Source organism: Glycine max, chromosome 19 (genome assembly GCF_000004515.6).
Source record: "Glycine max cultivar Williams 82 chromosome 19, Glycine_max_v4.0, whole genome shotgun sequence".
In the NCBI taxonomy this organism is placed as follows: Eukaryota; Viridiplantae; Streptophyta; class Magnoliopsida; order Fabales; family Fabaceae; genus Glycine; species Glycine max.
Window position 1 is genome coordinate 24,709,355 of NC_038255.2, and position 25,388 is coordinate 24,734,742.

A 25,388-nucleotide genomic window follows, 5' to 3' on the forward strand; every position below is an offset into this window, starting at 1 on the left:
CATATATATTAAACCCTAAACCCTAAACTAAACCCAAAGCTCAACCCCTAGGCACTAGAATAAACCCTTACTACCAACCCTACCCCTTTACATATCTACCATTTTTAAAACTACCAACAACATACCACAACATATATTAAACCCTAAGCCCCACACCAAACCCTAATGTCACCCCTAAGCACTAAACTAAACCCTAACCACCAACCCTAACTACATACCATCATAAATATTACACCCTAACAACTAATCTAAACCCTACGCTCAACCCTAGTCCCTAACATAAACCCTAACCTCTACCCTTAAGCCATATGCCCTAACCACATACAGTCAGCCCTAAGCCCTTAACTAAACCCTAGCCACTAACCCTAATAACTATTTTGATGCAAATATATTAAACATCAAAAACAAAAATGTTACCTAATATATACTATTAAACTTTAAAATTTATTTCATACCACCATGCAATCATACATATTTTTTTATTATTAAAAAACAAAACATACCTATTTTTAATACAAAACAAACAAATACAACTAAATTTATAAAAAAAAAATCACAAAATTAATCAAAAAAAAAATTCAAATCTTCATATGTGCGACTCATACGAAAGAACTTCTTCCGTATGAACGTTACAAAATCAGAAACACTTATGAAAGAAGTTCTTCCGTATGAGTTTACGGAAGAACTTCTTCCGTATGAGTCATACGAAAGAACTTATTCCATATGCCTCATGGAAGAAGTTCTTCTGTACATATAACTTCATCCGTATGAGACATACGGAAGAAGTTATACTTACGGAAGAACTTCTTCCGTATTAACGTTACAACTTCAGAACTTCTTTCGCTCTCAAAATTCCAAACCTAAGTTCTCTAAGGTAAGTCCTCTACCCTAATGTTACAGGCCATTAACGGAGAGGAAGGTGAAACTAACCTCGACGGCGAAGAAGAAACAACAAAATGCAGCTCCAAACGGCCACGAACGAAGAAGATGAAGACTTGCGGAGGAGAGCGGAGGAGCGCGGCGAAAAGAAAAATGAAACAAGAAACGCGAAAAAGTGAAATGCTGGGTGCACGCTTTTCGTTTTTAAATTTAATCAAAGGGCATTTTAGCCCATTCAAGTGAAATGCTTGGTGCACCAGCAATATTGCTGGGGGCACCTAGCAACACTCCAAAAACTATGTCTATCTAGTATCTACCAAGCAGTGGGCGCCCCAAAACAGTGATACGGAATCACTGATAACTGATAAACATTGTTACCGTGATCATATCAATTCATCATCATCCGCATCATTCTCACCCATGGCTGCCTCATCCACAATCAACAACTTCTTCTCTTTCTTCTTACCCACAAAACCACCACCACCCTCTCCACCGCAGTTCAACCCCACCACCACCACCACCACTCCTATGAACCCTTCTTCTCAGACCCACAAACCCTCCTCGCAGCCCCTAATTGCCCAATACAACCCTCCTCCTCCTTCCCCTTCTTCCTGTTCTTCTTCTTCTGAATTGTCCTCTGTTATATGCCCCTCCATGGCGTACTCCAACACGCTCTTCTTCCAGTCGCCGTACAACGTGCAGGTGGTGGTGGCCGAGGACGAAACCGAGGAGAAGCTCCTGGGAAGGTTCCGCAGAGAGGTGACCAAGGCCGGCGTCGTTCAGGAGTGTAGGAGGAGACGCTACTTCGAGAACAAACATGAAGAGAAAAAACGCAAGTCGCGCGAGGCTGCCAGACGTAACCGCAAAAGGTTCTTTCTTTCGCTTTTTCTCTCAGTGATGGGTTGGTTTTTTTTGCATCTGACTTAGGGTGTGTTCGTTTGTGTAGAAAGAGAGGGGAAGTGAAGAGAAATGAACAATAAATGGCGTGTGACCCATACTTTTCCATCCTACTTTAATTCAAAACTTTCTTGTCAATTTACTTTCTTTTCATTTTTTTCATCTCTACCAGACCCTTGGGTTTTGTTGAGTGGAAATAGGAAAAGTAAATATAGGTTTAATGGTGTTCTTAGTCGCTAAGAAGTTGTTTCTTAAAGCTTAAGTTTTGGTTCTTTAGATATTTTTTGAAATATCTAAGCTCTAGTTCTTGAAGCTATCAATGTAAGAATGAAGGAGTAGGAAATGTAAATAAATGGTTAATGGTGTTCTTAGTCGCTACTCACTAAGATGTTGTTTTTTGAAGCATAAGTTTTGGCTCTTTAGATTTTTTTTTGAAACACCTAAGCTCTAGTTCTTGAAGCTAGGCATTGTAAGAATTAAGAAGGGAGTAAGGTTTGAGTATTTTTTTTTTTAAAAATACATGGAAGATAACTTGTGGTTTTAAAAGTCATGAAGGAAGAACTTTGACACCCATCACTGAACCTGTGCATCAACAGACATGGACATAAGTCAATTCTTGGGTGTACAGTTGCTTTCAATACTTGAAGGAAGAACTTTGACACCCATCATTGAACCCATGGATCAAATGACATGGACATTGCACTTGACTTTTGAGTCTTGGTTATACAGTTGCCTTCAATACTTTAAGGAAGAACTTTGACGCCCATCACTGGACCGGTGGGTCTACTGACATGGACATTGCACTTGACTTTTAAGTCTTGGGTATATAGTTGCCTTCAATACTTGAAGGAAGAACTTTGACGCCCGTATTAGTTCTACGAAACTGGAGTAGGATTGTTTATTGTGAAAGATGTCTTTAGTTTTGTACCAAAATGTCGAGAACTAACACATGTTTGGAATTATGGTGGAAAGATCTTCAACGTCCGTTCACTGAACCCCTTTGTTACTTTTGCCTTGAATGTTCAGAAGGGTGGCAATGGATTGTCAAATGTAGCTTAAAACTAAAGATAACCCATTTTTCAAGGACTAAAAACACCATTAAACCCAAGAATAAATAAATAAATTGTGTTGTGATGTTTTGGGTGGATTACTTGATGTGTTGGGGCTTTGTATTATTATGAGAGCAGAGTTAGATTATTTTGTTGGGGGTGGCTAATGTTTTGAACTGTGGTTTTTAATTGCAATTATGTCTACTATTCTACCATGTTAACATTTTGGAGGTGTTTGTAACTGTGTTGCTGTTGCTGTTACTGATGTATTTGCTTTCGCTAGCGGTTTTACATGATATCAGGATTTTGAAAGTCTCTGTGAACTATGACTGCAAGTGCAGTTTTAAAGCTTTGGGATGGTCAAAGAGAAGAGCACCGTTAATTAAAAATAATTGATTTCCACCCGGATGGATTGTGAGAGTGGATATTTTGTGTGAGGGTTGTGTAATTTGTCTTGTGAAGAGAGGGATAAACACAAAGACCATAAACTGGTGTGGCCTACTAATTGTCTTTGTTCCTTTTTTGATGGAAACTTGTAGAGTTGGTGATTCATGCTGGATTGATTTTGACGGTGGTTCTTTCATGTGAGGTTTGTCTTAATTTGTGTAATTTGTGGGTTTTCAAGTGAGGAGAGGGATAAATGCAATGGTTGGGTCTGTTAAGATTTGTTTGAAGGTATGGGACTTGAGTACTACATTGGAAGAATGGGGTTTTAGTGTGAGGTATATGTGACCAGAGTTAACTATAACAGTTAGCTTATGTGGTGTAATTTTGTCTAGGGTACCAATTGATAAGAACTTTTGCTGAACCATACCTCAATTTCTAGTCAGTAGCCATTGTAGTTGGAGAGTCCAAGGCCTTATAAACCTCACACTAGAATCCAATATTTCCAATTTGGAACTCAAGTTCCATTCCTTGCAATTGGATCCTAATAGGGACCCCAATTCTGATCTTTGTATCTATTTGTCATTTCATGTTAAAAAATAGTATTCGAAAGGATTCATTCCCTGTTTGTATATGGGGATAGCGAATAGCAGGATAACTGCGATTCTGATTTTTTTTATATTGTTTATATAATTTTTACTATATACATATAAATTCTCAAAAACGATAAAAATTACTTAAAATTCATGACATTCAGAAGATTCATTGGAAGGTCACACAGTCGACGACGAAGAGTCACACGGGTCATGCTATAGTCACAAGGTAGGAGAGGAGAGTTATGAACTTTTAAAGGGTTTTCTACAAGCTGAAACCCTTTTTTTTTAATCCAAAATCACCCCATTAGTTTTCTCCTCTAACGTTAATATTGGAGGCCATTCTCAAGATTTTGGACACCATCAGCATTGCTGTCCAAATCCAGAAATAGTCTTTTGGTTTGCACAGGGTAATTTGTGTAATTTTATCCTTCCTATATTGTATATACTATATACCCCATCAGATGAGTCTCGTACCTAGATGGCCCTTTGGCTTTTTCTCAAGTGTCAAATCTATTAATAAACCAGGGAAAGAGAGATTTGTTTGGGAGAATGATGCTAACTTGTTCTTTGTCAATTTTATGGAGCTTTGTACTGTCTAATGTTTTATGTGGTTGGTTCATTGCCTCGTTGGTGTTCTTTCTTCTTATCTGCTGTTTCTCGGTCCCTAGAATGGAATTGCTACCGGATGCCTTACAAGATTTTATTGTGTAAGGTGGTGGTGGGAGAGGTATTTTGGTTAGATATATCTATTAGCAAAGATTATTCAATTTTTTTATACTTCTCTTCTTTACATCATTTTCAGGCTGCCAATGTCAAAAACTGTAGGACAGAAAAAGCAGGACGTCCCAGCAACCAAGAGAGAAGACGATGAGGATAACTGGGATCTACCTGAAGGAGACACTCTGTATTAACCCTTTGATTCCCTAAGTTCTGTAGGTTTCTTTGATTTCATTGCATATAAGTTTTGTTAAGTAAACTATGTTCCTTGCTTCGTGCATTTTCAACTGTGATGAATTTAATATAATATAATTTGCTTGTTTGTACATCCATATTTTGTTATGCCCTTGGTTCTATGAAGTTTTGCATCAATTTAGAAGTTGCATTTCTTAGATTGAAATGTTTAAAATGTGATGATAGCTTGTTCATTTCTGCTGTAATCTTGAAGGTAATGAATATTTGAAATAAGGCTTAAATACGAATTTAGTTCCTCTAAGTTTGTACCTTTTTAATTTAGATCCCTATAAGCTTTTTTTTTTATTTTTAGTCCTTATAAGTTTGTATTTTTTTTAACTTTGGTCCCTAAACTACGAACTTACAGGGTCTAAAAAGTGAAGAAAATGGAATCTTCAAAGGATTAAAATTGAAAAAGTGCAAATTTATTTACTAAAAATGAACCAAATAGCTTACCGGGACTAAATTCATATTTAAGCATTAAAATAATACCAGGTGTATTGAAGTTTGCTTTTGTTTAGAGTATTTTCCTATACGTGTCTCTGTTATTGTGAATATGCTTTTAGCTGCTGTTGATAATTTGCAAATACTAGTCTAAAAAATATCGTTGAGATGCTTCTGACCTGCATTATATGTTATTTGACTGTCATTGGGTGATTGTTATTGGGATCACTGGTCTTTTAAGTTTAACACACGGACATTTGTTTCCTGCACTCCTATTAGTGAATCTTCTTACTTCTATTGTATTTTGGAAAGTTTATTGCAAAATGTAAATTTACATTCCATAATGAATATTTCGGAATGTAATAGAGATGCATGATTCGAATAAGAGGGTACAAATCTTCTAACTTCTATTGTATTTTGGAAAGTTTATTGCAAAATGTAAATTTACATTCCATAATTAATATTTCGGAATGTAAGAGAGATGCATGATTCAAATAAGAGGGTACAGGATTCAAATGCCTTAACACACGGTGTTACTAAAATCCTCGACCATACATATTGGACCTAGTCATTCTTAATGATAAGGTTTGACACTATTACAAGGTGAGACTGAGTGTGCAGCTATAACCATTCAAATGATTTTATTTTTGTTGTAAAATATACATAGAAATTAGTGAGAAAACCATGAGATTTTAAGTGTACTTTGTGCTGTTAATTAAAGGAGACTATAGAGGATTTCAATCGCTAGATTATCCATGACCGTGTGGTTTGGTCATGACAAATCGAGATCTCATTACTTCTATAAGGGCGGCTTAAAAATAGCAATTGCAGACAAAATTTTAGGATTACCAACAAAAAAATGTCATTAATTTTAAAGTAAAAAAATGTCAGATATGTTGGGAAAAAAAAGTATAACATATAACTCTTTTAGACAAATATTTATGTTCTAAAATTTCACGTAGAAAACTGATAAAATGAGTGATACTTTTTTAAAATACACTTTCACTTACTAAGTTTGGCAATTCCGATGAAAACTTAAAATCTTTTGTTTCATGATAAAAGAAAAAAAAAGGTCAGGCAAACATCTGAAATGTTGGAACATTATGATGATTTTTTTATAAATATATTTTGTCATATCTGTTGGAAAATAAAATAAAAAATGAAAGAAAATAAATATGAAGAAGATGCACAGTCTTGAATTAAATAACAAAATAGCAGTAGCGAATTAAATTTAATTAACAGCACATGAATAATGCATTATAACATATAATAAGCACAAGAAAAAAAAATTAAGGGAAGAAAGATATAGTCTGGGTTGAAGCGCGTAAACGCTATCCTTAGAGAGAAAACGCCCCCACTGCACGGGTAAGAAATTTTGATTGCGCTCCTCTCCCAAAATACGACAACCCGTTATAAGTTTTGTATAGGAAAAGAAAGAGATAAATTTTTGGCAGAAAGAAACTAGAACTCTCAGTTCATTTCTAGAAAAGAGGAAAGAGATATATATAGGCATTTTGCAACAACAAAATATGACCGTTAGAAATATGACTGTTGGAAAACCAACCTACAGTTGTCACAACAAATATAACAAACTAGTTTGACTCATTAAAACAAAATCTCAAGAGAATCTAAAATAAATATTATTTTATAAAATAGAATTAATATATATTTATAAATTTTAAATTAAAACACAAATATTTACCAACAATATCCACTTCTTTTTGTCTTATTGTATATGTTTCGGGAACCGCTATTTAGATTTAATTCACAGCAATAATCGATGGCCAATAGTTGGAAAATGTAGATTTTGGTGGATGGATAGTGGATTGAATTGAACAATGCTAGGTGGCTTCATTGATAGGCAAAACGCGAAATGACAACATCAACAATGTGCGGGTTGTGCTCGTATAATGGATGTGATGTTACGTGTTAAAATAATGATATACAAATATCTTATTATTTAATATTTTCATAATATTATAAATTTTATTATATTTATATTTGTATTTTTATTTTTCTGTTTTTAATGTCAAATAATATATTCGGTGTTCATGTGACATTTTATTATGTTTGGCCACCAGTAAGTTACTTTCATGTCGACATTTTATTTTATTGTAAAAATATGATAACCATAGGAAAACTATATTTCAAAAAACTACTCGTGTCCATCGTCTTGCTTTCTTCTCTAGCTTACAACATCGAACCAGTTATTCAAATGCTTAAAATTGCGCCGATCTTAAACACGCAAAGTATAAATTTCCCACAACACTTAACCAGGAAATATAAAATTCCCTCATCACATGCCTAACACTTTATCCTAACACAAGTAATATTAACATTTTTTTTTTTTTGGTTTTGGCTTCCCACATATCTATTTTTTTGAGATAATTATGTTAAAAGACATTAAATGTTGACGTATCTTTTATCGGATATATGAACTTTCATTCATTTGATTGTGAAAGACTAATTTCTTTCTTTAAATTAGACTCTGTTGGTTTAACTTCAATATTTTCTATGTAGAAAAAACATTATAGTTTGCTAATTTTTAGATATCAAGTAATCAATTTTTCTTTTTTCATTTTGGACTTTGTTAATCACTAATTGTCTGGTGGGTCTCTCTTATCCTTAACTTAATTAATAATAAAACAAAAATTTAAAACAAGTTAAACCCTAATTTTAGGAATTCTTACTCTTTCAATCTCATAGAATAAGTGCCGATGTAAATAGGGTAGTAGAACTCTGAAAATGCGCAACATCGACGTGAGTAGATAGTTACCATCGGCAAAGCAAAGCAAAAGTTGTTGCATAAAACATATTAAGGTCTTTATAATTTTCTTTTATTATATTTATATATCTCGTAATATTCAAATATTTTATTTTCATATTTTTAATTGGACTTTGGTTAATGTTTGTTAATGGGTGTTAACCGTGAAAATAATCAAGGGTTTTCGAAAGCAATTTCTCTTTCTAGAAGGTTGATTTTCATGAGTGATTCTATTAACAAATAATTTTTTAAGAGTGAGATATATAATTCATTTGTTATTGTAAGTTCTTTCTAGTCAAACAAACAAGATTCCAAAATAGAAAAGAAGCCATCAACATAGGCATGTCTAAATTGACCACATCATACTTACGTAATTAGATTAAGTTATAGGTGCCTATGTTTTCCAAGTGTTGGGCTTTCTTCACTTCTAAAAGCTTCAACCAACTCAAATAATTTTTTATGTCCTTGGGTGGAGAGGCCATAAAAATTTCGCTTTGTCTTTTAAGAAGTCACTCCTGATAGAGTCTTTGTGAATGAAAGGGTATTCTTCATTATGAGTAGGAAACAAATCTTTGATAGCTTTTAAATCCACTTAAGGGCGGTAAAGACCTGCAAAACAAATATTTTTTTTGTTAAGAGAAGTTGGGATCAGTACCTAGGTTTCCCAGGTTTTCTACATTCCTCTTTGTGTCCAGGAATGAGGATTAGGTCAAAGCCTCTTTCTCTTTGCATCGTCATTATGGATGAAGGAAGTGGCATGCTCCTATCAGTGTTAGTAGAAACATCTTGTTGTTCCACATGGGTGTTTTGTTGTTGAGAGGACGCCATTAATGAAAAGAAAGACAAAGGTAATTTAGAAGAATTAGAGGTAGTGAAGGAGGAAGAAGATAAACAGTGAAGATTAGAGCTTACAAAGGGAAGAAAGAGTGAGGAATGAGAGAGATTGATTCATTTTTATACAATGAGTAAATATAATTCAAAATTTAAATTATTTTTAGCAGAAGATATGATAGAATTGACACAGTTAATGGGGATAGGCACTTATAGACCAATAAGTGCAATCATGCTCGCCTTGGTTGGTGTAAAAATCGCTCCCATGATTGAGCGTGCTCTCCAAGATATTTAATGATAAGAGACGTTGCACTAGGGAAAATGACTATAAAGTACCCTCAAAATCATTTGATACATAAATACTATGTTCTCAAAAATAAATACTCGAACACAATATTTCTGAGCAGCATCTATTATCTCTGTTATGAAAATTTCCCAAGTATAAGAACGTAGTGAAAATTCGGTATTTGCCATTTTGATAAAAAGGGAAGATAGTGATTTAAGATCAAACTAAAATACTTAATGCGACTTTGAGATATTGATGTTTTTATCGAAATATTAGGTTTTGATGAGATTGATGTTTCAATAAGCATATTAATCACGTGGAGGTAAAAAGTGCAAAGAATGAAATGTTTTTGAATTCGAATTAGCAGTTTTAGCGATTGATGAAAGGAGTTATGTAAAGACGTCTAGCGCCATTAGATCTATAATTATGAACTTGTTTACACATGTCAAAATCATATAATTCGACTATTAGTATTAGAAGTCTATAAATAAAACCCCTGACAACCATTTTCATGGATTGAGTCATGGCCACTTAAATCCTCAAACACCAACAATGTCACACTAGAAAATAGGTCTCGGTTTGAAGGTCGCAGTGTATATATTCATCCCACTTTTAATGAATTCTTGTTTCTTTTACTTTATTGCATCTTTCTAAACCATGTATTCTTTCCAATCTCCATTTCTTCTTTGAATTGTGCTTTTATCTAGTCTCTTTTGTTTGTGTTTATTCTACATGCTTTGGAGCTTTTGCGTTGTTCAGTTTCCCCAACACTAATGGATATTGCTGCTATTACCAACTTAAAACCTCTAGGAAATACTTATGCTCTTGGTTTATTCTAAGACCAAATCAAAAGAATTGAAGTGGACATAGACTTGAGTGTTAAGTCCTATGGAGGTTTCATCGAAAAGCATGCAAAAAACACTAAGGAGGTTTTGGACGAAGAACATATTGTATTCTTGATGTATTGGGTATCTTCACATCTTTGTACTCGAGCTCTCCAAATACCAATGTATTGTTACAACTTAGTTCAAGCTCTTCATTTCAGAGAAGATATTTGTCTTAGCAAATTACTCCTAGCCTCTGTTTACAAAGTAATGGATGAAGCTATCAAAATTATGGATGCTCCAGGGAAGATGAAGCACATAGTTGGCCCTTTACGGATTGTTCAACTTTGGCTAAATGCTATCTTAGCCAACCACGTTACTATTGAATGAGGCATCCTTGATGATATCAAACTAAAGGTTGAAGGAGCTCGATTAATTTACCTCACCCCCTGTCGCAACTGTTAGTCGTCTTATACGACTAACTTTTGTATAGAAAACTTTTACAAAATGTATATAAATCCCCATTTTATAGTTCTTTTGTAGGATTGTAAATAATTTTTTTCTTTGTTTTCATCTCTGTCCATTAGAAGCCTCTTTATATGGAATTAATGTTAAATTCTCTTCAATTTCAGGCAAAAAGGAGCAAATTTGAAGAAGTGCCAAAATGGATGTCGCGCTAAGCGAGATCTGTGCGCTTAGCGCGTATCAGCGGCTAAGCCCAACACAAGAGCGCTTAGCGAGTCGAGGGAATCTAGAAGGGCATCTTCTATGCAAGCTCACGCGATATCAGCTCGCTAAGCGAGTCGTCTGTCGCATTCCAGGCTCAGCGCGAGATTGGCGCTAAGCTCAAATTTACTTACTCGCGCTAAGCGCGACGTCTAGGTTTTTGAGCCCTTTTTAAGCCTGATTTGCACATAATTGAGGAGAGCTTTTGGAGAGAGAATAATCACCACATAGAGCTCTTGGGTGTGAACTTTAGAGAACGAAGAAGCAGAGCAAGGAGCCAAGTTTCCAACTTTTAGAGAGATTAGGGAGCTTTTGAGTGATTGTGAGGTGCCAAGAGGTGGAGGAGACATCCCCCCTCCTGTGTATGCAAGCAATTCCTCTTGACTCACTTTCTTTATTGTAAAAGGAGCTTCCTTGCCATGGAAGGCTAAAACCCTCAGTTGGGGATTTCTATTGAACAGTTGATGTAAAACCTTTTTCATATCTAATTAAGTGTGTTTCTATGTGTTCATTGCTTCTATCGGTGCTTGATTATTGCATGCTTTTGGTCTTATCACCCATTGGTGTGTGCTGTTAGGAACTTTAGCATTGGGAAATGTACTGTATCCTTAGAACTTGATAGAGCAGGGCTAGATAACTGCATTGCTAGGGATAGGGTGCAGGGTTTTAATTTTTTATTATGCTGTGATTATAATGCTATTTAAATTAAGCCGAGTTCAACAAGAGGGATCTGAGAACGAAGTTTAGTTTAAATTAGTCTAAACTTGCGAAACATCGAGGTTTAGTACTTGAGCCTTCGCCATAGAACACAACAACATCCTTAATTAGAGAAACATCTTTAATTACATCAACTTGTTCAGTAGGAAGACCCAATGCTTTTAGATTACTGTTTTCACACTTATTTGCTCACGTTTACTACTTTTCAATTAGGATATTTCATACTTTTACTTCAATTCACATTTATTAATTTCTGTTTACAAAATGCTTGATTATTGAACAAAACTTTGCTAAATAAACAAGTTCTCTGTGTTTGATACTCGGATCATTCCATTTTAATTAAATACTTGACGACCTGTTGCACTTGCCGGTTAAACCACTTCCACATAAAACGAGTAATTACAAATTTAGGACAAAGGAACTGTGGAAGGGGGTTAACAAGTATTTTTGGCGCCGTTTCTGGGGAACTTTTTCCATTTGGAAAGTTTAGTTCAGTTTGAAGGCATTAATTCATTATTCTTTGATTTATTAATTTTTGTTTTTGTTAATATTTGTTTTGTTCATAATTAATTTTCTTCTTGAATTGGTTAACTGTTGTTCCTGTTAGTGTTTGAATGCATAGATCTTCTGCAGGTGAATTGGTCCCATTGGATTTAGAAATTGAAGCCACCTTTAGAAGAAACAACGCAGAGAGAAAAAGAAAGCTTTTGCACGATAGAACAGTAGCATCAATCCTTGAAGAGGCTCACTTTTCTGAGTCATCATCTTCTAATTCACTTACACCCAGGGAATCTCAAACAGCATAATTTGAAGCCGAAGTCATGGCTAAAGAGCAACCTCGATGAGTGACCTTGGAAGATTACTCAAGTATTTCGGTGCCGCAATATTTCTCAAGTGTTGCACGACCAGAGGTTCAGACACAAAACTTAACTTACCCACCTTCATTGATACAGCTAATACAGAGCAATTTGTTTCATGGTTTACCAAATGAAGATCCATACTCCCACTTGGCTACGTATATTGAGATTTGTAATACCGTCAAGCTTGCCGGTCTACCTGAAGATGCGACTAGGCTCAGCCTATTTTCATTTTCTTTATCTGGGGAGGCCAAGAGATGGTTGCATTCATTCAAGGGCAACAATTTAAAGACATGGGATGAGGTTGTTGAGAAGTTTCTAAAAAAATATTTCCCAGAGTCTAAAACTGCAGAGGGAAAAGTTGTAATTTCTTCATTCCATCAGTTTCTCGATGAATCTTTGAGTGAGGCATTAGAAAGATTTCGTAGCTTGCTGCGAAAAACTCCCACTCATGGTTTTTCAGAGCCTATACAGTTGAACATTTTCATTAATGGGTTACGGCCGTGATGGGTCCCCACTGCAGTTACTTTTTGTGCATTTATTATGTCTCAAGAAAATTTCCATGGGGTTTACCAGAAAGCGCACTGGATCGTCAAGTATTTAAAATTAAAATGGATGAATCCGAGTATCGAACATAGGGAACTAATGTTAGCCTAAATAAAGTTCAGAATCGAAGCATTGTTGAAAGAACATGTATAAGTGATAATTTCAAACAGAATTTAAACTAAACTATTATGCTAAAACTATGAAATGCAAGGTAAATAAAATGAAAGCAGTAGGTAGATATGTTGGGTCTTTCTAACAAACAAGCTGATGCATAAAAATATATTTCTCCAATCGATCATGCTCTTGTGTTCTATGCTATAGCCTAAATTACTAAACCCTCGATCCCTCGTCGGGCCGAATTAATCCAAGCTTCGTTTGCAGATCCCTCATGTTGGACTAGGCCCGATTTAGACAACCTTCTTAGGTTTAGACTAACTTAAACTGAGTTTCATCTGCAGATCCCTCATGTAAGACTAGACTCAGCTCAAGTAGCTTACAAAAGTTTAGCTTAAGCTTCGTTCACAGATCCCTCATGTTGGACTTGGCCCAAACTAAACAGCATTATTGTAACAACAAAATTAAAACCAAAACTTAACCCGCAGATCCCACATGTGAGATTAAGTTTTGATCCTACTTCAATCAAGTTCTAAGGCAACAGTACATTTCCCAATGCTAAAGTCACCTAACTGTGCACACAAATGGGTGATCAGACCAGAAGCATACAAACATTAAGCATTGAAGGAAGCATTGAACACAAAAAACATAATCAATTAGATATTAGGTATTTACATCAGTTGTTCATTAGAAATCCCTAACTAGGGTGTTTAGCCAGCCATTACAAAGAAACCCTAACAATAAATGAGATAAAAAGTAGAGAATGATAGTTCCTTACACAAGAAGGGGGATTCCTCCTCCTCTTCTCAGCATCTCACACTCACTCTCTACTCAATAATGTCTCTCAAATGACAAAACCTAGGCTTCAATGCACAAGCTGCTTCTCTTTTCTGCTTCTAGGCCTCTTTTCCCAAAATTGGCCCGTGGCTTCTCTAGTATTCTGTGCCCTGGTCGTTCTGTAGAAGCTGCATAAAAGGTGTCAAAGTTGTGTAAAAGCTGTAAAAAGTTGTACCCTAATTCTGCACAAGACATACTTTAAATAGGCTCTGAAATTGCGACGCTGCGCTTAGCGCTACCATCGCGCTTAGCGCTAGTAAGTAAAATTAGGCTTAGCGCCAGTCTCGAGCTTAGCCTGGCTGAAGGCACTTGCTACACTTAGCGCACTGATCTTACGCTTAGTGCGCGGCTTTGATGCTAATGCTCTGCCAAATTATCCTTTGCACTAAGCGCGCTGAAGCTGCGCTTCAGCGCGGTGGATATGCACTTAGCCCAACTGCTACTTTTTGCAATTCAAAACTTAGCCTCTTGTTCACCTGAAAATGCATAGATTTCATCATTAAATCCAATGGAAATGTTCTAGAGACAACGTTAACCATAAAACAAAATTTATTTACAAAATTCACTACAAAATAACCATAAATTGGGGAACTATACAAGCTTTGGAAAATGATTTCTATACAAAAGTTAGTCGTATAAAGCGACAAAGACAGTGGCCAATCAAAAGAAAATGGTGTTTGATTCATCAAGGACATCAACCATATGAACTGAATACCATGGAATGCTTAAATCAATCAATTCTCACAAGCATGCAACTTTTCAAAGATAGGAGCACAAGTATTAGAGTCACAGCTGAAATAAGCTCGTAAGCATGATAGACATCAAGGAAGGATCATCAACCAAAACCTCACAGTCATTGTTTCACTCAAACTCAAGTGTTTAGGATTATTCCATAATAAACAACCAACACAAGTCCCAACCTTTGCATTTCATGTCATATCATATAGTAATGAACACACAAAAATGAATCCAAAGGACTTTCTAGGCTTGTAATGGGGTTAGGCTGCCAACTATTCATGGCTTTTCTAGGATTCAAAAGCATAGGTTCTAGGAGAGCATTCATCCATAGAATAACCTTCATTTTTTTTCATTCATTCCTTCCCCATACTTGCCCATTTTCTTAGGCACCTAGCTTTCACACCTGAATTTATAGCATACACACTTATTAACTTTATTTATACACTACAAAAAAGATGACCTATGCCTACAAACACTTTTGCCTACATGTTTAATTTAGTGTAGGTAAAACTTAGGAAAAACATTTACCTACAAATACTTATGGTAGGTAAAATCAAAGACTTATACCTATAGTTGTTTGGTGTAAGAAAAACTCAATAAAAAAAAATCAACCTACAAATAGTGAGTGTATGTAAAATCTCCTTGCACGTGTAGTCACTTGGTGTGGGTAAAATTCCAAAAAAAACATATACCTACAATCAATTAGTGTAAGTAAAATCATAAAGACTTCTACATACAAATGGTGAGTGTAGGTAAAATTTCAAAAAACTTATACCTACAACTACTTAGTGTAGGTAAAACTATTCTTATTATATAAAAAAATTATTTTTTATAAAAAAATTATATGATAATATTTTGCTTGACACATTAAATGTCTTTTGACACATTACAATACAATCACAACCATATTTTTTTGTAATATAAAAGTTTTCTGACTCACCAAAACTGCAATTTAAAACCATGACATGAATAAAAAGATTAACTTCTATAGAAATTTTTTAAAGGTATTTCTTGATCTCCATTACGACACAGACAACGGCTTCGAAGTGCGCCTCTTTCTCCACAACTCATCTTTGTCCCTACTCATTTTCCAATTCATTCATTCTTCCGCTATTGCAGGTTTTCCAATTCCAGCTCTATTCCCTCTCTTCCGTTCCACCTCATCAACAAAAGGTTTCAATTCCTCTCCTAAATTTTCATATATTTATTTCCTAGACTCTGATTCTCTTCTTAAATTTTGCATAGATTTTCGGAGCCGAACAAGATACTCCAGTGGTCAATGACTCTGATCTCGTAGCCATTTCTGACAAACTACGACTAGTCTCGGTCAACGACTCCGAACCGGAACCAAGCGCTGCCGATTTGTTGAAATCCGATGAGGAATTGGCCAGACTCTTGCAGGTTTCAGTGTTTCACCTAGGAATTTGTGTTCAGTATAATCGATTTTGGAAATGGAGTGAATTTCTGTATTTATTTCTAGTTTCAACTTTATTTTTATTTTCACTTTGCGTGTGTGTGTGCATGCATTATTATATCTGTACAGGTAGAGGAGGAAGCGCTAATGTTGCAGCAGTATGTGGCAAGCCAAAATCCTCGAGAATTTGATAGTAGAGTATGGCCCTACGTTAGTCAAGTCCTAATGTTGCAGCAGTATGGGCTATATTTTTTTGCGTGAGTATGAAATTTGTGAGTAAAAATGGTTGTAACAAGCCAAGTGTGAAAGAACGCGAATTCAACTTAGTTTGTCATTCATTTGATGAATAGGAATAAGTCTCCATATATTTTTTTGTAACTTCATTTCATGAAACTTATATATATTTTGTTTGTGCAAATCTTTTGCATCCATGAACACCATCACATACATAATAATACATACAATGTGTTCCCTATTCATTGTTGTAACTGAAAAGACATAGAAATAGCTTTATCACCATAGAGGATTTCAAATTTCTATATAAACATGGAATAAATACTGTGAGGATACCTGTTGGGTGGTGGATTGCTAATAATCCTGATCCTCCGAGTCCATTTATTGGAGGAAGTCTTGAAGCTCTAGAAAATGCATTTTCATGGGCACAATAGTTTTTGATTTTGCAGCATTATCTTCAAGGTTTATAGCACAATTGGAACTTTGTTTTTCCTTCTGACAAAAAATATGTCTAATTATCATGTTGCAGGGAATATGATATTAAATGCATAATTGACTTTCATGTTGTTCTTGGTTCCCAAAATGGGATGGAGCATAGTGCAAGCAGAGATGGATTTACAGGCTAGCCAACTTCTCCTAATTACATTTCCGACTCATTATATGTTATTGAATTTTTAGTTTCTAGGTATGTTTTAAATGCGCAAACATATTCTAAGATTTTTCGTATCATCTAATATCTAATAACCAATTCTTCTAAATGTGCACACATCTTAAGCTATGGTTTTTCCTTCTACAATGCAACCTATTCAAACTATTGAAATATAATTCTTTTGATATAAAGGTGGATGAATTGGACAAGCAATTTTTATAGCCTCTAAAGATCCTTCTTTGTATGGCATTGATGAAGTGGAGGTAAAAAACCAGAGGAAGTGGACCAGTGATACTCGCACCCAGGTATCTATAACATGTAGAACTTGAGTAAGAGTTAGGAGAATCACTGGTCCACTTCCTCATAAAAAGGTAAAATGAAATTGTCTGTACTCTGTAGGCCTTAATTAAATTTCAGGTTGAGTGTTAGATCATTTGAAATTTAAATGTATTTTTGCCTTCAACTAGATAAAGTCCCTGACAAGTGTCTAAGTGATAATATTAAACTCAAGAGAGAGAGAGAGATTGGCTGGTGATATGATCCCACTAAATGATAATGTCAAAGCTCAGGGGAGATAAAGTAAATAGAATAACTTGGCTTGAACATAATTATATTAATAACCTATGTGTGTCTGTGTAATTTAGATCTCAGTACTAGTTTTAGATTGCTCTATAATCTATTTTGTGTAATCTTATGATATGATGTTGAAGATTCAAACTGACTTGTTTCTCTAGGTAACTAGAAGGTACTGGATGCTAAAATGGTATATATTGGGATACAGTTTTGTCATCCAAAATTGGAAAATCCTAATGAAGGCTTTAGAATAGCAAAATTGAGTTCTGCCATGAATTTGTAGAAGGGATTGTTATGTTATGAGATTATCTGCTATTTGGGTTATATTGATTTTTAGAATTTCTATTGGAGTAGGACAAGTAACATGTGGATCTGTAATGGGCTATGCATTAAAGTTGAAAGTTTTTTGTTTTGGGCTTACTAAACAGAAAGTGCTAAGCAAAGGGACTTGCAGACAAGTGGATGAGGACTATAAGTTGAATCACGGTTATATGATAACATTAATTTTTGGTTAGAATTACTAGTATTTTTGTTCTATTTTCTTTCACTTTATTAGATTAATTTTCCGTATAGATTGATGTGTATGTAGTGAACGGTAAAGTTGTGCCTTGTTGATCATGGATTTAAATCCAAAAACAGCCTTTTTGCATATGCAAGGGTAAGGCTACATACATTATAAAATTCCACAAGCCAATCTTATATTTCCACAAGTGTTTTGTTTTGTTTTATTTTTTTAATTAAATTAAATAAATAAATCAGAGTTTGGATTGTGGTCATGGACTTATCGTAGTTTAGAAGTTTCTTGTTTAAAACTGCAGAAGTTTGTAGTTTAGAAGTGAAGTTGAAAGTAACTACTCGCTGTTTTTTTGTACACAGGGAATCATTGCAGAATCGCAAGATGGCTTTCATTCACATGGGGGCTGCGAAATCTATTTAATGAAGGAATTCACAATACTCTCAAGGTAAGAATGGCTTGTCTTGTACCCCCTGAATTTTGTCTGGTCTAGTTTCTGAGGAGAAGTTAGAACTTCGGGATGGAATGTACTTTCTAAAGAAGTAGTTTGACTTCGGATTTGAAATGGAATCAATTTGGTCATGAGTTTTGAGCAAAAAGGTGAGATTTCTAAATGTTTTCCAGAACCCAAATTTCATGAAAGTTTTGCATTTTTTTTTTTAAAATTAACTTAGTCATCATCAGTTATCACAAATTTCTTTTGTTGCTTCAATCTTAACTATCCATGTGTTTTACTGATGTGTTTGTTCATTAGTCATTACCACATAAGGTTCATGAATAACTTTATCTTTGGAATTCACTAAACCAGAAGCTTGAGCTCAATTTTTGGTGGCATCTTTGTGTTGCCTGAGGAAATTGCTATATATGCTTCCACTCTAGGGATAACACAAATTCAAGCACACCAAAGATCATCTTTGTTCCAGGAGATGTGGATTTGAAGACATTATTGGCTCTTTTGGCTTTCATGGTGTGCTACTCTTGGTTTTGCTAATCCTTTTCCAAAGATTCCTCCTTTTTATATTATCTATTCTCACTGAGTCACCTACTGCTATGTAAATGTGTATTATTTACTGCTAATTTATTCCATTCTCCTTTACCCGTTACTTTTCTACTTTTCTCCCTTTCTTTAGTTTGGGGCTTTTCCTTTAAAATAGTGGAGTAAAAGAAAACATCTTTCCAGGTGTTGGAAAACTTGGTGGAAAATTCATTGCCTTATCTCAGGTATAGCTATAAAAAGTACAGGGTTCGGTAAGCCTTTTCATCCCCTTGGACATGGACTATGCTGGGTTTATTTTGTTAACCATGTTACCTGTTACCAATATACAATAGCTAATTTATCTTTTATTTCTCAAGACACAAGAAGAATGAGAAAGGAGAAGCAAGAGAAAAGTTCCAATTTACTTCTAGAGTAGAGAAAGAATACCTGAAGCCCCTCTTACTCTGCTAGCATTGGTGAGGAGCTTGAAGATGGGCTATTTGATGGTACTTCCAAATTCATTATACTTTTAAATTGTATATGATTTTTAATTAATTCTTGAACATATGGAATATAAGTAGTTGCATTTAGATATACATATGTGTGTGGCATTCTAAACTAAAAAGGCTTGATTTCTCATCATGTTTGAGAAGCGTCCCAAGCCTATCCTGTTTTGCAGATTTCTTAGAATTGGCATTGCAGTTTGGAATGATTTTGATGTTTGCTTGCGCATTCCCACCTACATTTGCTTTTGCGGCTGTGGTATAAATGCTTTTATCTACCTCCCTTTTTTGCACTTGCTTTTGCTTGCCTTCACTATTGCTATAAATGCTCTTTAATTCATTTTGGGCTTTTATAAAATATTACACCGTTGACAACTTACTTGATCAGAACAACCTTATGGAGATCAGGACAGATGCATTGAAGCTGCTAGTAATTTTGAGGCGGCATGTTCCTCGTGCCGCTGCAACAGTAGGAGTCTGGCTTAACATATTTCAGGTATTTATTTATATATGCAAACTTTGGAAGGTGCTTGTCAATTATTTTTGATAATCCACTTCATATTAATTATAAATTGGAAAACATGTTCACCAAATAACCAACTATATGGAAGATATCTACACCATGAATTATACACTTGATTTGTATACAACTCTAATTTGAGAACATTTTTCATTTTGTAGTTTCACCAACTGTGCTATTTTAGCATGGCTATATGATGAGGAGGGAAAATGGAAAATAGAGCCTGGACTTGCAGCAATTTTAATCATGGAGCATGTCCTCTTGTTGACTAAGTTTGGTTTCTCTCACTTCTTTCCTGAGGTGATTGTTTTGCTTCCCAAAAGTAAGTGTATGTTTGAAAATACTTTTAAAACTCTATTGGTCGTAAGGCTGTTTCCATATTCATATTCATTTTTATATAATGTAGGTACCAAACATTCTCCATAAGCGAGTTTAGTGCGTAGTTTGTAGTTTGTTAAATGAAAGTGCCTGACTTGTTCTAAATTTTTTTACATTCAATTTTTTTTAATAAAATAACTATTATTTAATCACAAATCATAACTTATATAATTTTTTATGATAATTAGAACTATTTTATATTAATATTCAATCACAATTCATCAATTATATTTTTTTCTAAAATTATACTATAGGTTATGCAATCTATACCTAGTAATTAATTGAAATCATAGACAATATGAATATTTTTGTTTATTTGACAATAATATGGATAAAATTTTATACATGTAATATAACAATTTTCAGCACAAAATATTGAATCATGTAATATAAAATTTTAATCATGTAATATAACAAATATCATAGTATAAGAATCATTGTTTATTCATGTGTGTTCCCATTATAATACTATTATTTAAGAAACTAGATCAATAGCTCACCGTTGATTTGCATGGTTAGGAGTGGACAAACTAGATCAACAGCTCACCAACTAGATTTATTCAGCCTCTATTAGCTTATTTATTTATTTGTTATATAACTAAAATTTATGATATTTATATAACTTAATTGATGCAATCCTACCCCCCAAGGGCATTGGATAGAAGACTCCAAGAAGATTGGGAAAAAGATGCAAGAGAAGGCCCTAGGATTCTCATGAGCCTTAGGGTAGATTTCGGGCCCATGGGCTAAGTATGAGCCCACTTATCTTTGTACATATTAGATTAAGGTTTCATTAATTTTGGTCCTTGTATTTAGGGCTCCATAATGTAGGCAGGGTACCCTAGAAATATAGGATTTTTCAGCCCTTGTATTTTAGGGCACCTAGACTAGTTTTTGTATTAGGGGTAGTTTTGTAATTTCACATGCAATAAGTGGATATTTGATGTGTGTGGTTGGAAATAAATTTAATTGAATTGGTAGAAGCCCAATCCAATTAAATTTTAGAGGGGGAGGTGAGCATTTGCTTACTACACCCCATTGCCACATCATATAGTCACACTTTGTGCATGTCCTTCATGCTTTTCATGCCTCATGACACCTAAGCACACTTAGTGGAGAATCTTGGAATTGATCTTGGATTAGTGGGTTGAACCATAACTAAAATTCACTAATCATAATTAGTGAAATTTTGGCTCCAAAGTTTGGCTCCACAAATTCAATTTCAAATTCAAGTGAAATTTGAATTTCCCTCCAATTTTGTGTGACACTTAGGCTATAAATAGAGGTCATGTGTGTGCATTTTTTTGAACTTTGATCATTTGAATATTAAACTTCAGATTTCAAAGCTCATTTGGAGTACAAAATTTCGTGCTCTTCTTTCCCTCTCCCTTCATTCATCTCCTTCTTCCTCCAAGCTCTTATCCATGACCTCCTATGGTGGTGAGCTTCTTCTAGACTCATCTTCTCCTTGAAGTGGCGTCTCCTCTCTCTCTTCCTTCTCCATTCCGCTGCCATTCATCTTCCAAGAAGAAAAGGAATCCATTGGTGAAGAAGATCCTAGGCCTACAAGCTCCAATGGAGCTTACATCATTAATAATTATAAATTAATATAACATAACAGTTTTATACATACTATAATAAATTTACTATTAGCTTATTTATTTGTAATGTGTGAATTTTTTTGTTTTGTTAATTAATATAAATTGATTTTCAGGTGTACCATATAACTACTATTGAGCAAACTGAGACAATGTTACACTTTTGCTTAATTTTAATAAAAAATGTTAATTAAATAAAATAAAATATATTTTAATATTTAATATTAGGACCATGGTTGTAGCATTTATTGGTCAATAGGATTTCTATAATTATGATGGTTTTATGATATTTTTAGAGATCTAAAGCCAATTTTTTTATTAGTGTTTGGGCCACAAGAGCAGAATCTGCATTCTCAAGGTGGAAGCGGCAATATGGTAATTGTTGTCCTTTGCAGACATGGAATTTTGTTTGATCATATCATAATTGTCCTTACCTAGGTGATGAGAGGCTTGCAAATTTGGGAAGAAAAAAATACCATGAAATTTATCTAGTTTGAAGCGAAAGTTTCCATGCCCCTCTGATACCTAAATTAATTTCCTGTAATTTCATATCTTGCAGATTTTCAAGAGTGGACCACTTTTCATATCTTCCAAAGGTGTGTTTTCTTCCACTAGTTTACATATTTTCTTCCAAGAAACCAAACATTTATGTAATTTGTAGCAGCCAGTAATAGCAGATCTGATGTGTCTTTTCTTCTGTGTTATACATGATAGTCCTAACTCTTACCTAAATGTTTAAAGCCAAAGGCAAAGGAGAAATGGATGTTGTAGACTGATAGTTTTCTTTCCCTTTTACAGAATAAATCACTCTCTTTTGCATCTTTGCAAACCTCTCCTCCATTATGAAAACCTATAGAAATCATATAGAATTTATAAAATACACTAACTCCACAATGCAATTCCTCTTTACAGGTACCTTCCTTCTTGAACTTAACTCCTCATACCTTCAAAGTTTCATGTTTTTGTTCATTTTTTTTTACTCTTTTCCTTGAGATGAATTAGTTGGTATTATGAGAACTATATCTTTTTTTTCTAGTTTGTGAATTTTAATTAATTAAAGTGTATAATCACAAATTAGGCTAACAAAAATTTAATTGTATGTAGCAGGTTGTTGTAACTTTTCAAAGGCCATGTTGCAGCAGATCTCTAACTTTGTGCAGCATAATAATAAGTTCATGTATATTTAATTAAAAATTATAATCAACAAAGAGTGTAATTAGGAACTAGTTTTATTATTATTATATAACATTTACCTACAGAAGACCGTAGGTACAAGTAAACTGACTTTTACCTACAGTTAGAGATTATAGGTATAAATTAATATTTTTTACCTACACTTTTGAAATAGTAGGTGTTACCTATAGTGATAGTTAAATTTGACTGTAGGTAAAAATATATCCGTAGGTAAAGCCTATAGTGACAGACTATTAGTTGTCACTGTATACCCCCTCAAAGTTGACGCAAAAAACGTCTGTAGGACAAAGTCCTTTATACATCTACCTACGGATTTTGGACTTCTAGTGATAGATTTTGACTGTAGGTAAAAGTCATTTTCCTTGTAGTGATACTTACAGTTTTTTTAACACAGAAACAGTGTGTATATACTATTTTCTTTGACCATTTCAACCTTACCCAGTGCCTCCCCCAAAGTTGGAACAAATTTGCCTTGAACCATCTTCTGTGGATGATGCTCTCTTACAACCTAAAATAAGGTAGCAGAAGATACAACTGAATAGGCTCGAGGTTCAATCAATCAATCAATTCATTCAGCTCAAACTGGGTGCAAGGGATAATTCATTCAATCACAAGGTTAGCTTTTTGGCTAAGTAGCTATTCATAATCAAACATGGCCTTTGTCGCAACCTACCCTTCGGCGGGAGGGCGACGCGAGACTCACAGGTGCATCTTCCAAGGAAGGAAAACGCGCGGAGTCGCCACCAACGTTTATTCGAGGAAAACGTCGGAAAAACCGGAAAAAGGCGTGGTCTACGAACTTTAAGTGAAAGGTTCGGGAGTTGTATTTACGCACGAGGAAGGTATTAGCACCCCACGCGTCCGTCACAAGGGATGACAGCCTTTAATCAAGTGTGCGAATATAACTTCAATTTGTGTTATCTTCCCTTTTTTACGCTTTTTATGTCTTTTCTATCCCTTATATATATATATATATATATATATATATATATATATATATGTATATGTATTTTTTTTAATCTTTTTGTGGTCGACAAGGGGTGTTTCCCTCCCTCCTACGTGTTCCTCAATTGTGGTATGGAAATCAGACCTACGTAGTTATTTGAGAACTAAACGTTGGTTAAATGATTTTTATCCTTTTTTGCAAGATATATTTTGATTGAATGAAAGGTCATTTAAGGTGTTGGACCATTAAACAATCTTTCGGTTCTTTTGAAAGGAGAGAAAACATTAAGGCATTGGACCATTAATGATCTCTTGTTTTTTGGAAAGAGGTAACAAAGCTACGTGTTGATTTTAGGCTTCAGAAATCCACGTTTAACCAATAAAAGCGGAAAAGACCATTTCAAGGCGTTGGACCTTAAAAATGGCTTTTTAGGTGATGACAAAAGTTTGATTTATGAATTAATTTTAGCCTTAGTTTCACTTTGGTTATTAGTCAATTCGATTAAGAAAGAAAAATTTCAAAGAGAAACGTCCAATTGATTTTTTATTATTATTTTATTAAAAGATATTTTTTTGATTATTATATTATTATTTTGCCTCTTTTTGGTTTTAAACGTGGTTACGACATAACAAAACGATCGGATTTTATTTTAACAGAAATTAAAAGATGTTACAATTCAAATGAACGGTGGAAATTTATTTTATTTTTTATTAGGCGAGAGAACGACTTAAATAAATGACTAAAGCACGTCAAAATGGGGTAGGAAAGCAAATGAAATAAAAATAAAAGCATGCGAAACAAATGGGGACCACTAAGGGTACATATAATGAATTGAAAAGTTCGATTTCGGGAACTTACCGGTTGAAGACCGAAGAACGACGAAGAACGAATGAAGAACGATGGAAAACCTTCGCGAAATCGCCCACGGAAACGTCTCGGAAGCGTTACGGAAGCGCCTCGGCTTGGACTTTCTTCACGGAAACAATTTTTCTCACTAATTTTAAGTGATTCTCAAATACCAGGAGGGTTGAACCTTTTTGTTTTGCCCTCCTCCCCCTATTTATAGGGGAAAAGAGGGTGGTGGTTGCCGCCCAGCTCGCCCAGGCGAGCTGGGTTGCTTCCACCAGAAGGCACCGCCTTCTGTTGGAAGACCCTGGAAGGCCCAAGTGGGCCTAATTGCTATTTGTACCCCCATTTTACTAAATATACCCCCTGCCCTTTTTTGATGATTCTTTTTCCGTAACGTTACGGAACTTTATGAATTACGTAACGATACTTGTTTTCTTTCCGTTATGTCACGAAACCTTACGGATTACGCAATCAGCCCTTCTTTGGCTTCCGGAATGTTACGGAACTTGACGGATTGTGCCTTAACACGTCCTTTCAACTCCCGACATGCCGCGGAACTTCATGGATTGCCTAACGATGGGTGTCAAGTACCTCGAAGTG

General features: G+C 34.8%; 2 protein-coding genes and 1 long non-coding RNA gene across 10 annotated transcripts; all 3 read left to right on the plus strand.

The window, feature by feature from the left end:
• The first annotated feature begins 1,121 nt into the window (after window positions 1-1,121).
• Window positions 1,122-4,848, plus strand: LOC100790222 (30S ribosomal protein S21, chloroplastic). Of its 5 annotated transcripts, none has more exons than XM_041012995.1 (3): window positions 1,212-1,748; window positions 3,365-3,409; window positions 4,474-4,701. In XM_041012995.1, the coding sequence occupies exons 1-3, from the start codon at window positions 1,300-1,302 to the stop codon at window positions 4,514-4,516; spliced, it is 537 nt and encodes a 178-aa protein (XP_040868929.1). In that variant the 5' UTR covers window positions 1,212-1,299; the 3' UTR covers window positions 4,517-4,701. The 5 variants fall into 5 exon arrangements, with proteins under 5 accessions (XP_003553848.1, XP_040868929.1, XP_040868930.1 ...); XM_014772018.3 differs by having other exon boundaries at window positions 1,214-1,748; window positions 3,365-3,414; window positions 4,608-4,784; XM_003553800.5 differs by lacking the exon at window positions 3,365-3,409 and having other exon boundaries at window positions 1,122-1,748; window positions 4,608-4,848.
• Window positions 4,849-10,175: 5,327 nt separating this feature from the next.
• LOC121174181 (peptide-N(4)-(N-acetyl-beta-glucosaminyl)asparagine amidase) lies at window positions 10,176-16,814 on the plus strand. Its single transcript, XM_041012880.1, has 5 exons — window positions 10,176-10,280; window positions 15,473-15,613; window positions 15,686-15,841; window positions 15,984-16,111; window positions 16,618-16,814. The coding sequence occupies exons 1-5, from the start codon at window positions 10,176-10,178 to the stop codon at window positions 16,712-16,714; spliced, it is 627 nt and encodes a 208-aa protein (XP_040868814.1). The 3' UTR covers window positions 16,715-16,814.
• A 1,372-nt stretch (window positions 16,815-18,186) lies between these two features.
• Window positions 18,187-23,363, plus strand: LOC102661678 (uncharacterized). Of its 4 annotated transcripts, XR_005890110.1 has the most exons (11): window positions 18,187-18,272; window positions 18,633-18,791; window positions 19,005-19,072; window positions 19,178-19,306; window positions 19,480-19,562; window positions 19,692-19,799; window positions 19,985-20,145; window positions 22,122-22,174; window positions 22,359-22,395; window positions 22,598-22,711; window positions 22,907-23,363. It is a non-coding gene; the product is annotated as an uncharacterized lncRNA (long non-coding RNA). The 4 variants fall into 4 exon arrangements; XR_005890111.1 differs by lacking the exons at window positions 18,187-18,272; window positions 18,633-18,791 and having other exon boundaries at window positions 18,809-19,306; window positions 22,904-23,363; XR_005890109.1 differs by lacking the exons at window positions 18,187-18,272; window positions 18,633-18,791 and having other exon boundaries at window positions 18,814-19,306; window positions 20,008-20,145.
• Window positions 23,364-25,388: the final 2,025 nt, after the last annotated feature.